Source organism: Elephas maximus, chromosome 21 (genome assembly GCF_024166365.1).
Source record: "Elephas maximus indicus isolate mEleMax1 chromosome 21, mEleMax1 primary haplotype, whole genome shotgun sequence".
NCBI lineage: Eukaryota > Metazoa > Chordata > Mammalia > Proboscidea > Elephantidae > Elephas > Elephas maximus.
In genome coordinates this window covers 25305410-25322730 of record NC_064839.1, presented here as the reverse complement: position 1 = coordinate 25322730, position 17321 = coordinate 25305410, and the positions used below count along the sequence as shown (strand labels likewise).

Sequence of the window (17321 nt, the reverse complement as noted above, 5' to 3'; positions counted from 1 at the left end):
TGTGTGTGTGTGTGACAATGGTTGCAAATCCCGCGATGTGTTAATACGCTCTCCGTTTCTACCCCAGAGTCCTCGTTTCTGTTTGTCCAGTTTTCCTGTGCTTGCCTGCCTTCTCATCTTTGCTTTTGGGTAGGTGTGTATATATGGATCCCTGGTGGTGCGGCAATTAAGAGCTTGGCTGCTAACCAAAAGGTGAGCAGTTCTGCTTTTTCCTATAAGCAGTGAGTCAGAATCGACTTGATGGCAACAGGTTTTTTTTTTTTTTTGGCCCATATAGTCTCGTATACGTGATTGAACCATAAAGCACGTTCCTCACATGTGTTACTGTTTGTTTTATAACTCTGTCTAATCTTTCGCTGAAGGGTAAAATTCAGTTCTCAATTAAAAGGGTATAAGAGACAGACCATTTTAATAGGCAGTTTTGATCATGTCACCACACTGCTCAGTGACTTCTTCATGCCATTAAAACAAAATCCAAAATCTTTAATGTGATGCAGTCGGGCCTACATGGTCTGGCCTCTACCTGTTTTACGGGCTCATTTCCTGTCTTTGTGGCCTCACTAACTATGCTCTACCCACACTGGCCTTTTATTGTCTCTTCAGCTTGCCAAATTTTCCTGCTCTTCCCTCAATGCTTTTTCTGCCCACATCTACTCAAACTTTAGTTCTCAGAATTTGAGAGGCCTTTGACACTTCTCCACACCCCAGCTATACTCTAAGGTAAAGTAGGTTCTCCTCTTTTACTCCCTCATGACACACTGCAGTTTTTCTTCACTGTACTTTTCCGTTGTTGGTATGCATTTTGAGAGTATTTTACTGTTCTTTCCCTACTAGCTGTGGACGCCATGAGGACAAAGGCCAGGTCCTTTTGTTCAGTGCCATTTTCCCAGTGCTTGGCATGAGCTTGGCAAAATGTAGGACTTCGGTTAATAAGTGGATGAGTTTTTGGACAATTGAACACAAAGTAGATTGTTTCTTTTGATTAATTCTAGCAAATCACACCCAATTATACAATCAGAAAAGCTCTTTTTTATTATGCATCAAATGAAGGGTTACAGAACAAAGTAGGTTCTCATTAAATAGGTAGTACGCATATTGTTTTGTGACACTGGTTAACAGCCCCACAACATGTTAACACACTTCTTTCTTGACCTTGGGTTCCCCATTACCAGCTCCTGTACCCTCTCGCCTTCTAGTCCTTGCCCCTGGGCTGGTGTGCCCCTTCTGTCTTGTTTTGTTTTATGGGCCTGTCTAATCTTTGGATGAAGGGTGAACCTCAGGAGTGACTTCATTACTGAGCTACAAGGGTAGCCGGGGGCCATACTCTTGGAATATCTCCAGTCTCTTTCAGGCCAGTAAGTCTGATCATTTTTTTTTTTTTTTTTAATAACTTTTATTAAGCTTCAAGTGAACGTTTACAAATCCAATCAGTCTGTCACATATAAGTTTACATACATCTCACTCCCTACTCCCACTTGCTCTCCCCCTCTTGAGTAAGCCCTTTCAGTCTCTCCTTTCTTGACAATTTTGCCGGCTTCCCTCTCTCTCTATCCTCCCATCCCCCCTCCAGACAAGAGTTGCCAACACAATCTCAAGTGTCCACCTGATATAATTAGCTCACTCTTCATCAGCGTCTCTCTTCCACCCGCTAACCAAGTCTGGTCATTTTTTGTGACTTAGAAGTTTGTTGTATGTTTTTCTCCAGCTCTGTTTGGGACCCTCTATTGTGATCTCTGTCAGAGCATTCAGGAGAGGTAGCCCGGCATCATCTAGTTGTACTAGGCTCAGTCTGGTGGAGGCTGTGGTAGTTGTGGTCCATTAGTCCTCTGGAGTAATCTTGCCCTTGTGTCTTTAGTTTTCTTCATTCTCCCTTGAGAAAAGCTCATTATTTTTAGCACCTGTTAAATACTTGATAAAAATCAGATGCTGTCATCACCATCACCATTATCATCGTTATTGTCTCAGTACACTTTTTCATAGATCCTGTCAATTGGCTAAGGCGGGCTACAAGGTAGAGACGCCAAATTAAAAACAAGTTGATCAGCTAAGCTTGAATTTCAGATAAGCAATACATAATTTTTAGCGTGTGCCGCATGCAGTGTGTAAGACATATGTATACGTAAAAAAAAAAAAATTATCTAAAATTTAAATGAGCGTCCTGTATTTTTATTGGCTAAATCTGGCAAATGGAATTTGCTGAAATTGTCCCCAATTGCTCCTACTACAAAAGAAGTCATTTGAATTTTTCAGACAGCCCAATTCAGTGAGGTTTGTAAACATGCCAAAGGGAGAGACACAGAAGAGAGTGAAGACTTGGGAAGTCTTTGTGATGAGAATATTAACGCAACTTTTAGTTCATTGCTACTGTGTGAGAGGGTTAGGACAGTGGCTTCAATGAAAGGGCAGTACTTTGTTGATTGCTGCAAGGAGTGGTTGAAGGGATGTAGAAATTTCATCAGTCAGGACATGTTGATTATGGTTATTATCCAGATCCCCCAATTGAAGTCCATTCTAAGTGACAGAAATCAGCCATGGATACACTTAGGGCATCACTGGGCTTATTGGAACAAAAACTCATTTCAGATACCTAAAAATGCATGACAATATATGTGGTTGGTGGTTGTGCCATTAAAAATCTAGATGTTCATGCTTTTTTTTATTTTATTGTGAAATTGTCATTGAAGAATGAATTAATAATTTTTTATAAAATTAGCAAAATGGTTAAAATCATATTTCCTCATGATGTGTCTGTTGAATTGTTCTTAAAACCGTTGTAAAGATTGTATGTCTCTTCTAAAAATTTTGTCCCAAAATATATTTGGATATTTCCTTAAGGCCCTACAATGTTCATTTAGAAAACAATATTTTGATATAATTTGCTACTTATGGCGATAGAAATATTACTTATGGCAATAGAAATTATATACTCACTATAAAGTTTAATTTATTAGAGTACTGAAATTTAACTTAAAGATTAAATGTAGGCAGGCAGGTACTGTGATATCATTTTCTTCAAAGCCATACTTGGTCTAGGCAGGGGGCAGCTGTGCATAAATGGAATAAGCCATAGATCTACAGAATTTTAGAGCTGGAAAGAACCAGACAGGCGGGTCCCAGGACTTCATTTTACAGATTGGAAATAGCACAGAAAGGTTAAGTGACATCTACTGGCACACAGCAAATTGGTGGTACACCCAGGAGTAGAATCCAGCATCTTTGCAGCATGCTCTCTTTACTACAGTTTACTTGCCCCTTTTCTGGGTGTGGGGTCTCGTGAGTCAGTCTGGATCCAACACTGATTGTTACAGATGTGCCCTACACCCCTTCTCATACCATCTATTGATGCACGTGCATGTTCTTATTGAATATAAATGGATGTGATGGTTATTTTCAGAACAGGGCTCAGGAAGGTCAGTGGTGATTACTTTTTTTATTGTGCTTTAAGTGAAAGTTTACAATTCAAGTCAGTTTCTCATACAAAAATTTAGACACACACATTGTTATGTGTGATGATTACTTTTAATAGGAAAGATCCTCAAGCTGGATTAACCCTGTGATGAAAATTTCGTTCTCCCTCTTAGAGATGAAGAAGCCCAGGATCTGAAAGGTTAATTGTTTTAAGGCTGCATAGGTTGAAGTAGGAAGGTTAGAATAGAAAACCAGGTTATCCAAATGATAAAATCTATACCCGTCTTTCCTCAAAATTTCAATATTCCTCCTCCTCCTTTCTTACCTGGTGACCTCCCTTTTAATCTCACTGAAATAAATGGAAGCAATCGGAACAAAAACTGTAGCCTTCAGTATGGATTACACCTCAACATAAAGAAAACAAAAATCCTCACAACTGGACCAATAAGCAACATCATGATAAACAGAAAATATTGAAGTCGTAAAGCATTTCATATTAGTTGAATCCACGATCAACTCCCACAGAGGCAGCAGTCAAGAAATCAAATGATGTATTGCATTGGGCAAATCTATTACAAAAGACTAAGGTGCTCCTGACCCAAGCCATGGTATTTTTAGTCACCTCATACGCATGCGAAAGCTGGGCAGTGAATAAGGAAGACCGAAGAAGAATTGATGCTTTTGAATTGTGGCGTTGGTGAAGAGTATTGAATATACCATGGACTGCCAGAAGAAGGAACGAATCTGTCTTGGAAGAAGTACAGCCAGAATGTTCCTTAGCGAGGGTGGTGAGGCTTGGGCTCACATACTTTGGACTTGTTATCAGAAGGGACCAGTCCCTGGAGAAGGACATCAAGCTTGATAAAGAAGAGGGTCAGCGAAAAAGAGGCAAACCCTCAGTGAGATAGATTGACACAGTGGCTGCAACAGTGGCTGAAGCATAACAACAATTGTGAGGATGGTACGGAACCAGGCAGTGTTTCGTTCTCTTGTACATAGGGTCCCTATGAGTCGTAATCGACTTAATGGTACCTAACAACAACAACTTGTCAAAGATCTATTTCATTAAGAATTTGGGATGTTTTACCTTGGTTCTTTCATGCTTGAGAATATCTTGCTTGTTTTTATTCGAAGTGTAGTTGTCATCACTTCTGAAATTCTTGCATTATTCCCTATCGTGTAAATAGTACTGCCCATTATTCTTCAGCAGCATTGAACGACAAAACTGTCAGTTCCCCCTTCTCCATTTGCTGTAAGTTACTTAATTTTCCTGCTTGCATCTACTCCTAACCTCAGTATTCTTGTGAATTCTCTCTTAATTTAAGGTCATTAATTTCACCTGTATGCTTTGGCATTGGTCAGCTTTGCCTCAGGATTGCATCAGCTTTTCTTGTGATATGGAGTATCCTTTGATCTTCCAGTTCAAATTCTAATTTTAGAGATATTTTTGTTTTCCTTGAATATCCTTCATTTGTTTTTGTGGGATTGAAGATATTTTATTACTTGTATGTTGGAACACCTTTGGGTTTTTTTTTTTTTTTTTTGGTCTTTTTGTCCACTCTTTTCATATATTTTGCCTACATTTATGTGATAGCCTTAAACCTTCCTTTAATTATTTTGAGGTGCCCTGGTGACGGATGTAGTGGTTAGGGGCTGCTACCCGAAAGGTTGATGGTTCAAACCCACCAGCCGCTCCTTGGGAGAAAGATGTGGCAGTCTGCCTCCATAAAGATTTACAGCCTTGGAAACCTTTTGGGGCAGTTCTTCTCTGTCCTGTAGGGTCGCTGTGAATCAGTATCTACTGATAATAATAATAATTATTATTTTTTAAATTTTTATTGTGCTTTAAGTGAAAGTTTACAAATCAAGTCGGATTCTCATGCAAAAATTTATAAACATCTTGCTATATAATCCTAATTGCTCTCCCCCTAATGAGACAGCACACTCCTTCCCTCTACTCTCATTTTCGTGTCCGTTTGGCCAGCTTCTGACCCCCCCACCCTCTCATCTCCCATTCAAACAGGAGGTGCCGACATAGTCTCCTGTGTCTACTTGACCCAAGAAGCTCATTCTTCACCAGTGTCATTGTCTGTCCCATAGCCCAGTCCAGCCCCTGTCTGAAGAGAATGGTTCCTATGTTGGGCTAACAGAAGGTCTGGGGACCATGACCTCCTGGGTCATCTTAGTCTCAGTCAGACCATTAAGTCTGGTCTTTTTGTGAGAATTTGGGGCCTGCATCCCACTGCTCTCCTGCTCCTTCTGGGGTTCTTTGTTGTGTTCCCTGTCAAAGCAGTCATCGGTTGTAGCCGGGCACCATCTAGTTCTTCTGGTCTCAAGTTAATGAGTCCCTGCTTTATGTGGCCCTTTCTGCCTCTTGGGCTCTTAATTACCTTGTGTCTTTGATACTCTTCATTCTCCTTTGCGCCAGGAGGGTTGAGACCAATTGATGCATCTTAGATGGCAACTTGGGAGCGTTTAAGACCCCAGACGCCACTCTCTAAAATGGAATGCAGAATGTTTTCTTAATGGATTTTATTAGGTTAATTATTTTAAATATTTTTGTTTTTGCTGCTACGTGGTTATCTTCATTGTAGGGTTTTTTCTTCTAGACGCCGTAAGCTTGTTTTCATGTTCGTTTCTTGTTATCTTGTCTTTGAACCATTGTTTTACTTTTTTAAGGACTTTTCTCTTTAAAAACAAAAACAATTCCTATAATTTCTTTGAGACTGTAGAATGCTATTTCTTTGAACTTCTTATCTGTGTTTTTTGGTAAGAATTTGAAATGTATGTTAACTTCCCTTGTTTCTTCGCTCTGTTTATTTTACAGTTTCTTCAAATAGGTTGCATGATGATTCTTTGAATTTTTGTCCATATTTGAATGGGTCCAGCTATTTACTCATGTATTAGCAGTGCTGGAGATGGTTGAGAGTAGGGGGGAAGTATTGAGGGTAGCCTGCCATTTCCCTCTGTTCTCAGATTTTATAACGGTTGCCACCTCTCCCTTCTCCTTCTGTATCTGTTCCAGCACACTCCTTTGGCTATATAGTTAGCTCACAGATATTAAAAGTAGCACCCTGAGCTTGGTTTACGCATTTATAGCTCTGTCTGCTTTGCTTTTCTGTAATTTCTGCATGTTGATCTGGCTGTCTAAATGAACAGCCTGTTTTCCTTCATGATTTATTTGTACCCCAGATCTCATCATTTGAACGTAGAATATCTGTATATGTTTCGGGATATTTATCAGTCCTAAACATTTTTATTTATTGATTTATCTGCCCCAAAGATGAGTCTGTATTGGGCGTTTCATCTGAGGAGATAAAAATGAGCTTTCTTCAAGACAGAATGTTTCATTGAAAATGGAATTTTTTTTTTTGTATTTTGAGTGGTTAGAGTAGAAAAGTCCTCTTCTACTTCTGCTGTCTTTAACTTACAGATATGAAGTTTATGTCCTTAAATTAACACATTTCCTGTTAAAAGTAACTTTATATTTGCTGCAGAATTTCCTCTTGTTTTCATTATATTAAATTTCTTTGAATAGATGCTGTGTTTTTGTAAAGTAACTCAAACTATTCATACAGATAATACACTAAAAACCTGAAATGAATATTTTTTAAAACAATTTTTATTGAGCTTTAAGTGAACGTTTACAAATCAAGTCAGTCTGTCACATATAAGCTTATATATGCCTTGCTCCACACTCCCACTTATTCTCCCCCTAATGAGTCAGCCCTTCCAGTCTCTCCTTTCGTGACAATTTTACCAGCTTCTAACCCTCTCCACCCTTGTATCTCCCCTCCAGACAGGAGAGGCCAACACAGTCTCAAGTGTCCACCTGATACACGTAGCTCACTCTTCATCAGCATCTCTCTCCTACCCATTGTCCAGTCCCTTCCATGTCTGATGAGTTGTCTTCGGGAATGGTTCCTGTCCTGGGCCAACAGAAGATTTGGGGACCATGACCACCGGGATTCCTCTAGTCTCAGTCAGACCATTAAGTCTGGTCTTTTTATGAGAATTTGGGGTCTGCATCCCACTGATCTCCTGCTCCCTCAGGGGTTCTCTGTTGTGCTCCCTGTCAGGGCAGTCATGGGTTGTGGCCGGGCACCATCTAGTTCTTCTGGTCTCAGGATGATGTAAGTCTCTGGTTCATGTGGCCCTTTCTGTCTCTTGGGCTCATAGTTATTGTGTGACCTTGGTGTTCTTCATTCTCCTTTGATCCATGTGGGTTGAGACCAATTGATGCATCTTAGATGGCCGCTTGTTAGCATTTAAGACCCCAGACACCACACTGAAATGAATATTTTTAAGGGTAGAATATGTTTACCAACTTTAAAATTATGGCGACACTTCATTTTTTTTTATGTGAAGTGTTATATATATTTAGGTAGACTGTATAGTTATTCCAGTCATTTCTAAAAACTGTAAACATTGTCATGTAGTGAGTGACTGTCTTCAGTCAGCAAAAACAAAACAAACCTAGTACTTTCATAGAATCTTGGGCATTTCAAGACTTTTGAGATCATCGGTTAGGCCAGATTTTATATATTTTTCTTTTTATAAATCTTCTTGAGCTTAGAAAAATCGATGTGTGTTTATGTGTGTGCTTTAAAGCTGTTTTAATGAGCTAGTGTTGAAGGCACAAGTCCTTAGATAATTGCTACCTCATCAGTATTAGATCCAAAGAAAAGCTTTAAAAAATTAATAAAGGATTCTGTTTCTGATTATAGTAGTTGACCACCTCAATTTATGGAAAACCCTATTAGAAAGGAGCCAAAAACCAAGCTTTTGGTGTTCTGTTTCGTGTAACCATCTTTCTGTTTCACGTAACCGTCTTTCACATAATAAAGTCTTTAGTGTCCTCCATTATATGTCTTCTGTAGGCCACACCCCCATGTCAGTTTGTCATACTGTGGGGGCTTGCGTGTTGCTGTGATGCTGGAAGCTATGCCACCGGTATGCAGATATCAGCAGGGTCACCCATGGAGGACAGGTTTCAGCTGAGCTTCCAGACTAAGACAGACTAGAAGGACCTGGCAGTCTACTTCTGAAAAGCATTAGCCAGTGAAAACCTTATGAATAGCTGTGGAACATTGTCTGATACAGTGCTGAAAGATGAGCCCCCAGGTTGGAAGGCACTCAGAAAACGACTGGGGAAGAGCTGCCTCCTCAAAGTAGAGTCGACCTTAATGACGTGGATGGAGTCAAGCTTTCCGGACCTTGCTTGATGTGGCATGACTCAAAATGAAGAAGAAACAGCTGCAGACATCCATTAATAATCAGAACAAAGTATGAATCTAGGAAAATTGGAAATTGTCAAAAAATGAAATGGAACATACAAACGTAGATATCCTAGGCATTAGTGAGCTGAGGTATTGGTCCTTTTGAATCTGACAATCATATAGGCTAATATGCCGGCAGTGACAATTTGAAGAGGAATGATGTTGCATTCATAGTCAAAAAGAACATTTCAAGATCTGTCCTTAAGTACAGCCCTGTCAGTGATAGGATAATATCCGTACGCCTACAAGGAAGACCACTTAATACGACTATTATTCAAATTTACACACCACCCACTAAAGTCAAAGATGAAGAAATTGAAGATTTTTTTATCAGCTGCTGCAGTCTGAAATTGATCGAACATGCAGTCAAGGTGCATTGATAATTACTGGCGATTGGAATGCAAAAGTTGGAAACAAGAAGAATCAGTAGTTGGAGCATATGGCCTTGGTGATAGAAACAATGCTGGAGATCGAATAGTAGAAATTTGCAAGATTAATGACTTCTTCATTGCAAATACATTCTTTCATCAGCATAAACGGTGACTGTACACATAGACCTCGCCAGATGGAACACACAGAAATCAAATTGACTACATCTGTGGAAAGAGACAATGGAAAAGCTCAATATCATCAGTCAGAGCAAGGCCAGGGGCCGCCTGTGGAACAGACCATCAATTGCTCATATGCAGGTTTAAGCTGAAACTGAAGAAAATCAGAGCAAGTCCACAAGAGTCAAACTATGACCTTGAGTATGTCCCACCTGAATTTAGAGACCGTCTGAAGAATAGATTTGATGCATTGAATACTAGTGGCTGAGGACCAGACGAGTTGTGAATGACATCAAGGACAATCGTACATGAAGAAAGTGAAAGGTCATTGAAAAGACTGGAAAGGAAGAAAAGACCAAGATGGATGTCAGAGGAGACCTGAAACTTGCTCACGAATGTCAGTCAGCTAAAGCAAAAGGAAGAAATGATGAAGTCAAAGAACTGAATAGAAGATTTCAGAGGGTGGCTAGAGAAGACAAAGTAAAGTATTATAATGACATATGCGAAGAGCTGGAGATGGAAAACCAAAAGGGAAGAGCACGCTCAGCGTTTCTCAAGCTGAAAGAACTGAAGAAAAAATTCAAGTCTCGTATTGCAATAGTGAAGGATTCTATGGGGAAAATGTTAAACGATGGCAGGGAGCATCAAAAGAAGATGGAAGGAGTATACAGAGACATTACACAAAAAGAATTAGTCGATATTCAACCATTTCAGGAGGTAGCATATGATCAGGAACCGATGGCAAACAGATGCAGCGCTGGAGGTGCTCACTCTTCTGTGCCAAGAAATATGGAAGGCAGCTTCCTGGCCAACTGACTGGAAGAGATCCATATTTATGCCTATTCCCAAGAAAGGTGATCCAACCAAATGCAGAAATTATAGAACAATATCATTAATTATCACATGGAAGCAAAATTTTGCTGAAGATCATTCAAAAACAGTTGCAACAGTATATCAACAGGGAACTGCCAGAAATTCAGGCTGGATTCAGAAGAGGACGTGGAACCAGGGATACTATTGCTCATGTCACATGGGTCCTGGCTTAAAGCAGAGAATACCAGAAGGATGTTTATATGGTTTTTTATTGACTATGCAAAGGTGTTGGACTGTGTGGTCTTAAAAAATTATGGATAACGTTGGAAAGAATGGGAATTCCAGAACACTTAATTGTGCTTATGAGGAACCTTTACATAGATCAACAGGCAGTTGTTCGGACAGAACGAGGGGATACTGATTGGTTTAAAGGCAGGAAAGGTGTGGGTCAGGGGTTGTATCCTTTCAACATACCTATTCAGTCTGTATGCTGAGCAAATAATCTGAGAAGCTGGACTATATGAAGAAGAAGAGGGCATCAGGATTGGAGGAAGACTCATTAACAACCTATGTAAAATAGATGACTCAACCTTGATTGCTGGAAGTGAAAAGAACTCGAAGCATCAAAGACCACAGCCTTCAGTATGGATTGCACCTCAACGTAAAGAAAACAAAAATTCTCAAAACTGGACCAGTGAGCAACATCACGATAAATGGAGGAAAGATTGAAGTTGTCAAGGATTTCGTTTTACTTGGATCCACAATCAACAGCCATGGAAGCAGCAGTCAAGAAATCAAAAGACACATTGCATTGGGCAAATCTGCTGCAAAGGACCTCTTTAGTGTTGAATGGTAAAGATGTCACCTTGAAGACTAAGGTGCGTCTGACCCAAGCCATGGTATTTTCAGTTGCATCATATGCGTGTGAAAGCTGGACAGTGAATAAGGAGGACCAGAGAATTGATGCCTTTGAATTGTGGTGTTGGTTAAGAATATTGAATATTCCACGGACTGCCAAAAGAACGAACAAATCTGTCTTGGAACAAGAACAACCAGAATGTTCCTTAGAGGCAAGGATGGTGAGACTGTGTCTTACATACTTTGGACATGTCATCAGGAGGGATCAGTCCCTGGAGAAGGACATCATGCTTGGCAGAGTACAGGGTCAGCGGAAAAGAGGAAGACCCTCAACGAGGTGGATTGACACAGTGGCTGCAACAATGGGCTCAGGCATAATAATGATTGTAAGGATGGCACAGGACCAGCCAGTGTTTCGTTCTGTTGTGCATAGGGTCACTATGAGTCAGAATCGACTGGATCGCACCTAACAACAACATAGGCCACATAGTGCCCTGTTTTTTCAAACCATTCCACATGATTTTCAGAATTTTTACCATCATAAGTGAATTATTTGTTAATGTTCTTAATGTGTAGCTTCAGCCATAAATTAGATTATTACAGAAGCACTGTAGAATGTCTTCGATTAAGTTACTTTGCTTTGAATACAACCTGAAGATTTTGCTTTCAATTCTGAGGTACTTACGTAAAAGTCTCCATTATTTTACTGCTCTCACTGCCCAGCTGGTTCAGTTTGTTCTGCATGTGTGTGTGTGAAAATTTGTACAGGGCTTAATTTTATGAGGATGCATATAATCTTATTTCATCATTGTTGCAATGCAGGATAATGTTTTTAAAATGCCACTTGAATTTAAGAAGGAAAAAATACAGTTTTCTTAGTGAGGGGGCAGCATGGTATCAACGGAAGGAATGTTTCATTCACCCAGCAGCCGTAAAACATACTGTCTGATCCTCCTACCAGCTAACAAGTTACGTGTAACATCTTCAGTCATTGCATCCTTGAATGTGTGTGTTTGTCCATATATACTTTATAGGGTTGTTGGGAAGATGGAGTGGCTGTGAAAGCAGTTGCAAACTATAAAACATTATAGAAACAAATGTAAAGGGTAAAAGGGATGTTAGTAAATCTTTGCTGACTCCTAGTTAAACACTTAGAACTTTTTTTTTTTTGCCATTGCCAGTCAAATGGAGTATGTGTTTTCCTTTTTTTAGATTGGTATAATAGTGCTAGATAAGTTGTTTGTTAACTGTGACCTGGCCCCTGACTATCATTGGCCTTTTTTTGTTCTTCAAACAAGTGCTTTCCTGTCTTGGAGCCTCTGCAGTAGATTTTCCTTTATCCAGGACAGCTTTTCCTCCTTCCACCAGCTCTGTCTGTGGTTGTGGACTCGCTGTATTTTGTCTCAGCTCACATGGGGAAGGCCTCTCTGAGCTCCATCCTCCCCCCTGACCCCGCCCCCGTCATTACATCACATAGCCTGTGTTTTCTTCATTTAGTAGGTAATATTATCAGAAATTATTTTTGCCGATACTTTTCTTCTTCCACTTTATGAGAGTTAAATGGACTCCACCAATCTCCTCTGCTGTATTTGCTGCACCTAAAGTAGTGTCTAGCATATATGGAAATCAAAAAAAAAAAACAAAAAACAAAAAAACCCAGTGCCCTCGAGTCGATTCCGGCTCATGGCGACCCTATAGGACAGAGTAGAACTGCCCCATAGAGTTTCCAAGGAGCGCCTAGCAGATTCGAACTGCTGACCCTTTGGTTAGCAGCTGTAGCACTTAACCACTATGCCACCACGGTTTCCAGTGTATATGGAGGTACTCAATAAATATTTGTTGAGCTAGATTTTGTTCTTGTGAGAGAGGCCTGGTTAGTTGGAGAATATGTAATTCTATTTCTTACTAATCTGAGTTGGCCCCTTAAGATAGTGGTCAGCATTCTAGGAGGATACTAGAAGGACAGACTAGTTTCTGCGTTTATAGAACTTAATCAAAGAAAGATAAAAACCTGCAAAAACAGTACATTATGAATAGGTTCATAGTAGTGTTTGGAGATGCAGAGGTTTTTATTGATCGTCTGATTATATAGATTTTAACTTTCAGATGCCTGTGGGACAATGTAAAGATTAATTTTACCTAACTCACACATTTTTCTGCATGGGAAAACGGAAACTAAAATAAGTTAAATAACTTAGCCAGCTGTCACATAATTAGCATGATACAGTACAAACATCGTAGGCTTTGGAGTTGGACTGTGAATCCAGATTTTTTTTTAAATTGTGCTTTAAGTGAAAGTTTACAATTCAAGTTAGTTTCTTATATAAAAACTTAAATACACGTTGTTATGTGACCCTGGTTGGTCTCCCTATAATGTGACAGCATGCTCCTTCTCTTCACTCTGTATTTCCCGTGTTTATTCAGTCAATTCCTGTCCCCCCTCTGCCTTCTCATCTCACCTCCAGACAAGAGCTGCCCACATAGTCTCATGTGTCTACTTGAGCTAAGAAGCATACCCCTCACCAGTATCATTTTATGTCTTACAGTCCAGTCTAATCTTTGTCTGAAGAGTGACTTCAGGGATGATTTTAGTTTGGGGCTAACAGCGAGTCCAGGGGCGTGTCTTCTGGGGCCCCTCCAGTCTCAGTCAGACCATTAAGCCTGGCCTTTTTACTAGAATTTGAGATCTGCATCCCACTTTTCTCCTGCTCCATCAGGGTGAATCCGAGTTTTTAACTCTCAGGCTAGTGGATCTTCGGCTCATGGAATCTGTTTTAAGTGTCTACCTCTTCACCTATAAAATGGGAGCAATTTTTGGTAGGATTGTTGATGATGAAACTGAGGAAGCTCAGTATATCTAGTCCAAAGTAGGTAGTTAAATATTATTTATAATGTTTACTGTAGCACGTAACAAGTATTTATTCTGCACATACATTGCTAATACGCTCTTTTCTAGACTAGATACGTAGACGTTAACACAACCAAACAAATTCCCTGTTCTCAAATAATAAACATACCAGGTGGTGGGTTGGGTGTTCGTAAGTGCTGTAGAGAAAGTAAACAATGTGAGAGAGAGGTGATGGTGGGATAGGTTATGTTGCTATTTTAGGGAGGGTAGTCACCAGTGGCTTCATGGATAAGGTGACTTTTCAGCAGGAAACTAAAGGACTTGAAAGAACAAACCATGCATAGTTATCTGGAGCTTTCCAGTTAGGAGGAATAGCAAGTGCTAACGAATGTTGGTAATTTTGAGCAACAGTGAGAAACGAGTTGATGGAGCTCAGAGGCGTCATCCAAAGCACCGAGTGCAGAGGTAGCTGGTGGCCGGTTCATTTAGGGCCTTGTCTTTTAGGCCATTGTATAGAGTCACCGCTGTGTTAGAGAAATCACAGGTTACATTTTTAGAGTAAAAATAATAACATAGAAAAAATGTTCATATGAGTTTAGTTTGTTATACAATTGTTACCTTATAACTTTTTTTTTTTTTTTAAACTTTGTATTCCCAGTACATGTCATTTTATGCTGCCAGGTGTTTTTTGTGTAGAAGTTGACTAAAATGAAAGAGGCCTGGTTAGGCTTATATGGGGTAGTTACTGGTAGTTTTTCTTCTTCCTCTATCTTTCTTACTAGTGACTATTAGGAAGCATTTAAAAAATATTAATCATAAAATATCGGTACCTCCATCTCAGTATTTCCTACACTCATTCCAATAGGAACAGTTAATTTAACTTGGGATTTTGAGCTAGAGATTGATTCCCTCCCCCCCGCCCTCCTTTAATGTTGACTTGCAGACTTATATTTTTGGTCTTTTTAGATTGTGAATCGGCACGGTCCTGAGGCAGACAGGCATTTATTACGCTGCCTATTTTCGCATGTGGATTTCAGTGGCGATGGTAAAAGCAGTGGCAAAGATTTCCATCAGGTATTTGGGGCTCGTAGAGTTTATATCCACTTAGCTGTAATTATTTAATGAATTGTATTTTGGGCATAGTGGTTGTAGCGAGTGACACATACAGAGAGCATCCAGAAATAATCTTAGCTGGATGGCTAAAAGGTGTTCTTGGACTTCTCCTTTTTTCTGTCCTTCCCTTCTCCTGCCCAGCTGCCCTTACAGCTACGTAGTTCAGGCTTAGAGAGCTGGGGATGTGACCTGCCTGAAGGAAGCAGGAATGGGGATGTCCTGCTTGACAAGTAAGTAAGGCAGAGAGGGGATCTCATGTCCTGGGTTGAGTCTTCTTTGGCTTGATTCTCAATCTGGTAATAGTTTCTTATGATACTGTTCTCATAGTCATCTTATTAGTGGGCATTATTTTGTGGAAGTTTTTGTTTAACATCGTTACTAATTGAACTTAAAGTAGTTTAAATGGGTGTTTTAAAGAGCTGATTTGGATAACATAGAAACACACAGTGTGTTTTACATTACACGTTCATGTTCTGAGCACATCTGCTTTTTATTCGTGGGAGATGACTGTCAGCGCTAATGAAAATTTTCTTTTTTATTTTTGAAGACTCAGTTTCTGATTCAGGAGTGCGCGTCGCTGATTACAAAGCCAAATTTTATCTCGACGCTGTCCTATGCCATTGATAATCCATTGCACTATCAGAAGGTTGGTATTTACTGCTTATATTCTCAGCAGTCCTAAGAATACGATCTCTTATTAAGCTTTCTAAAGAGGCCATCGACTTTGATCTCATAATGCCATGCCTTAATTTTAAAATTTCAATTAGTTACTTAGGGCTTCTATTGTAGCTTTCTAACAATATTCAGGCAGTTTGATAAAACTGTAAATCCTACTATAACCAGATTCTGTAAAAGCTTAAGCTTTATTACTGTGAAGCGGAGGTGTCAGTTTATAGGATGTTAGTCCACAGTTCTAGGACGTGGCGTATTGTTTCTAGAAGCAGTATGCATTACCTTTATTGGTAAACAGCTCCATAATTGGGCAAACAGATGCTTTTAAAACCTGTTCGAAGACTAGTAAGTTCTTGTTTTAAAATCAAATTTGGTCTGTTTCAGAGTTTAAAGCCTGCACCCCACTTATTTGCCCAGCTGAGTAAAGTTCTCAAGTTAAGCAAAGTACAAGAGGTAAGTGATTTAGAAAAAAGAGGTAGGCCAAATTAGGATTAAAAACAGCCATTTAAATTCTTAGTTACTCTAACCCTTCTTGTTTCAGGTAATTTTTGGCCTTGCCCTCTTGAATTCTTCCAGCTCAGATCTCAGAGGTTTCGGTATGTTCTTTTTCTTAAAAATTCTATAGTGAAGTGAGACTCTTTAAAATCAGCTTGGGGAATCTTGAGGCTTCAGAGTTTAGAAATTAAGATGGTTTTTTTTTTTTTTTTTTTGAAGATTGACTTCCATTGGTCTCTTTAAAGGTTAATTTTTGAAAAACCAACTAGAGATACAAAGCATTAGAAGGGGGTAGAAGGTGATTTGGTAAATGAGAAGGATGAATAGATTTATTTATAGAATACACCTACTCCTCACTAATCGGCTGTCTTGTTATCTGACGTTTCACATTTACGACAGTAGTAAAGAATTTATTATCTGACTGTTCTATGGATTAACGATGGAAGTCTGGCCGTAAGGAATGCTGAGGTGCGAGGCGAAAGTAACACAAACTGATAATTAAGGTTATGTGTCAACTTGGCTAGGCCATGATTGTCAGTGGTTTGGTAGTTATGTAATGATGTGTAGTCATCTTCCATTTTATGATCTGATGTGGTCGTCCTCCGTATTCATATAACACTGATTTTTGCATAATGACCTGGTCCTTTGGAACCTAATCATGTTGATAAGTGAGGAGTGGGTGTATATAGATACATTTTGATAGTATATGAGTTTTTACCCATTGTGGTGTGGAAATGATTTTTGGTTTACCTGATTTTTAGCCGCCCAGTTTATCAAACAGAAGCTTCCAGATCTTCTGCGTTCTTATATTGACGCAGACGTCAGTGGAAATCAAGAAGGTGGCTTCCAAGATATAGCAATAGAGGTCCTACACCTCCTCCTCTCCCATCTCCTCTTTGGGCAGAAGGGAGCCTTTGGAGTTGGACAGGAGCAGATAGACGCTTTTCTTAAGACACTGCGCAGAGGTAAGGGAGTGATCTTGGCCTACAAAAAATGATTTCTTTGAATAATTAAAAACACGACAAATGCATTTTAGAATATAAGTAAAGGTAGGGATTTACCCCTGTTTTTATGTTGGTGTAGTCTTTTTGAAGAGAGCATTTTGTAATTTAAAATAACGAACCATAAAGCCTCATTATAGAAAACGTACAAATGGATATAGCTTAACCGACAATCTTGTTATATAACTATCATAGTTAAGACTATATATAAAGATATAGTCTTTTGTTTGTTTTCTTCACCCTTAGGAAGACTACATTATAATAACACGCTGTTTTTTAGTTTTTA

The 17321-nt window shown here is 39.4% G+C and overlaps 1 protein-coding gene across 7 annotated transcripts in view; it reads left to right on the top strand.

Moving 5' to 3' along the window:
- The window catches only part of CNOT1 (CCR4-NOT transcription complex subunit 1), a 119973-nt gene that overhangs the window by 40353 nt on the left and 62299 nt on the right, over nt 1-17321 (top strand). For all 7 annotated transcript variants that reach the window (XM_049865048.1, XM_049865045.1, XM_049865049.1 and 4 more), the window contains exons 3-7: nt 14721-14828; nt 15415-15513; nt 15924-15992; nt 16081-16135; nt 16796-16999. In XM_049865048.1, coding sequence (XP_049721005.1) covers nt 14721-14828; nt 15415-15513; nt 15924-15992; nt 16081-16135; nt 16796-16999 — 535 coding nt within the window. The remainder of the gene's footprint in view (nt 1-14720; nt 14829-15414; nt 15514-15923; nt 15993-16080; nt 16136-16795; nt 17000-17321) is intronic.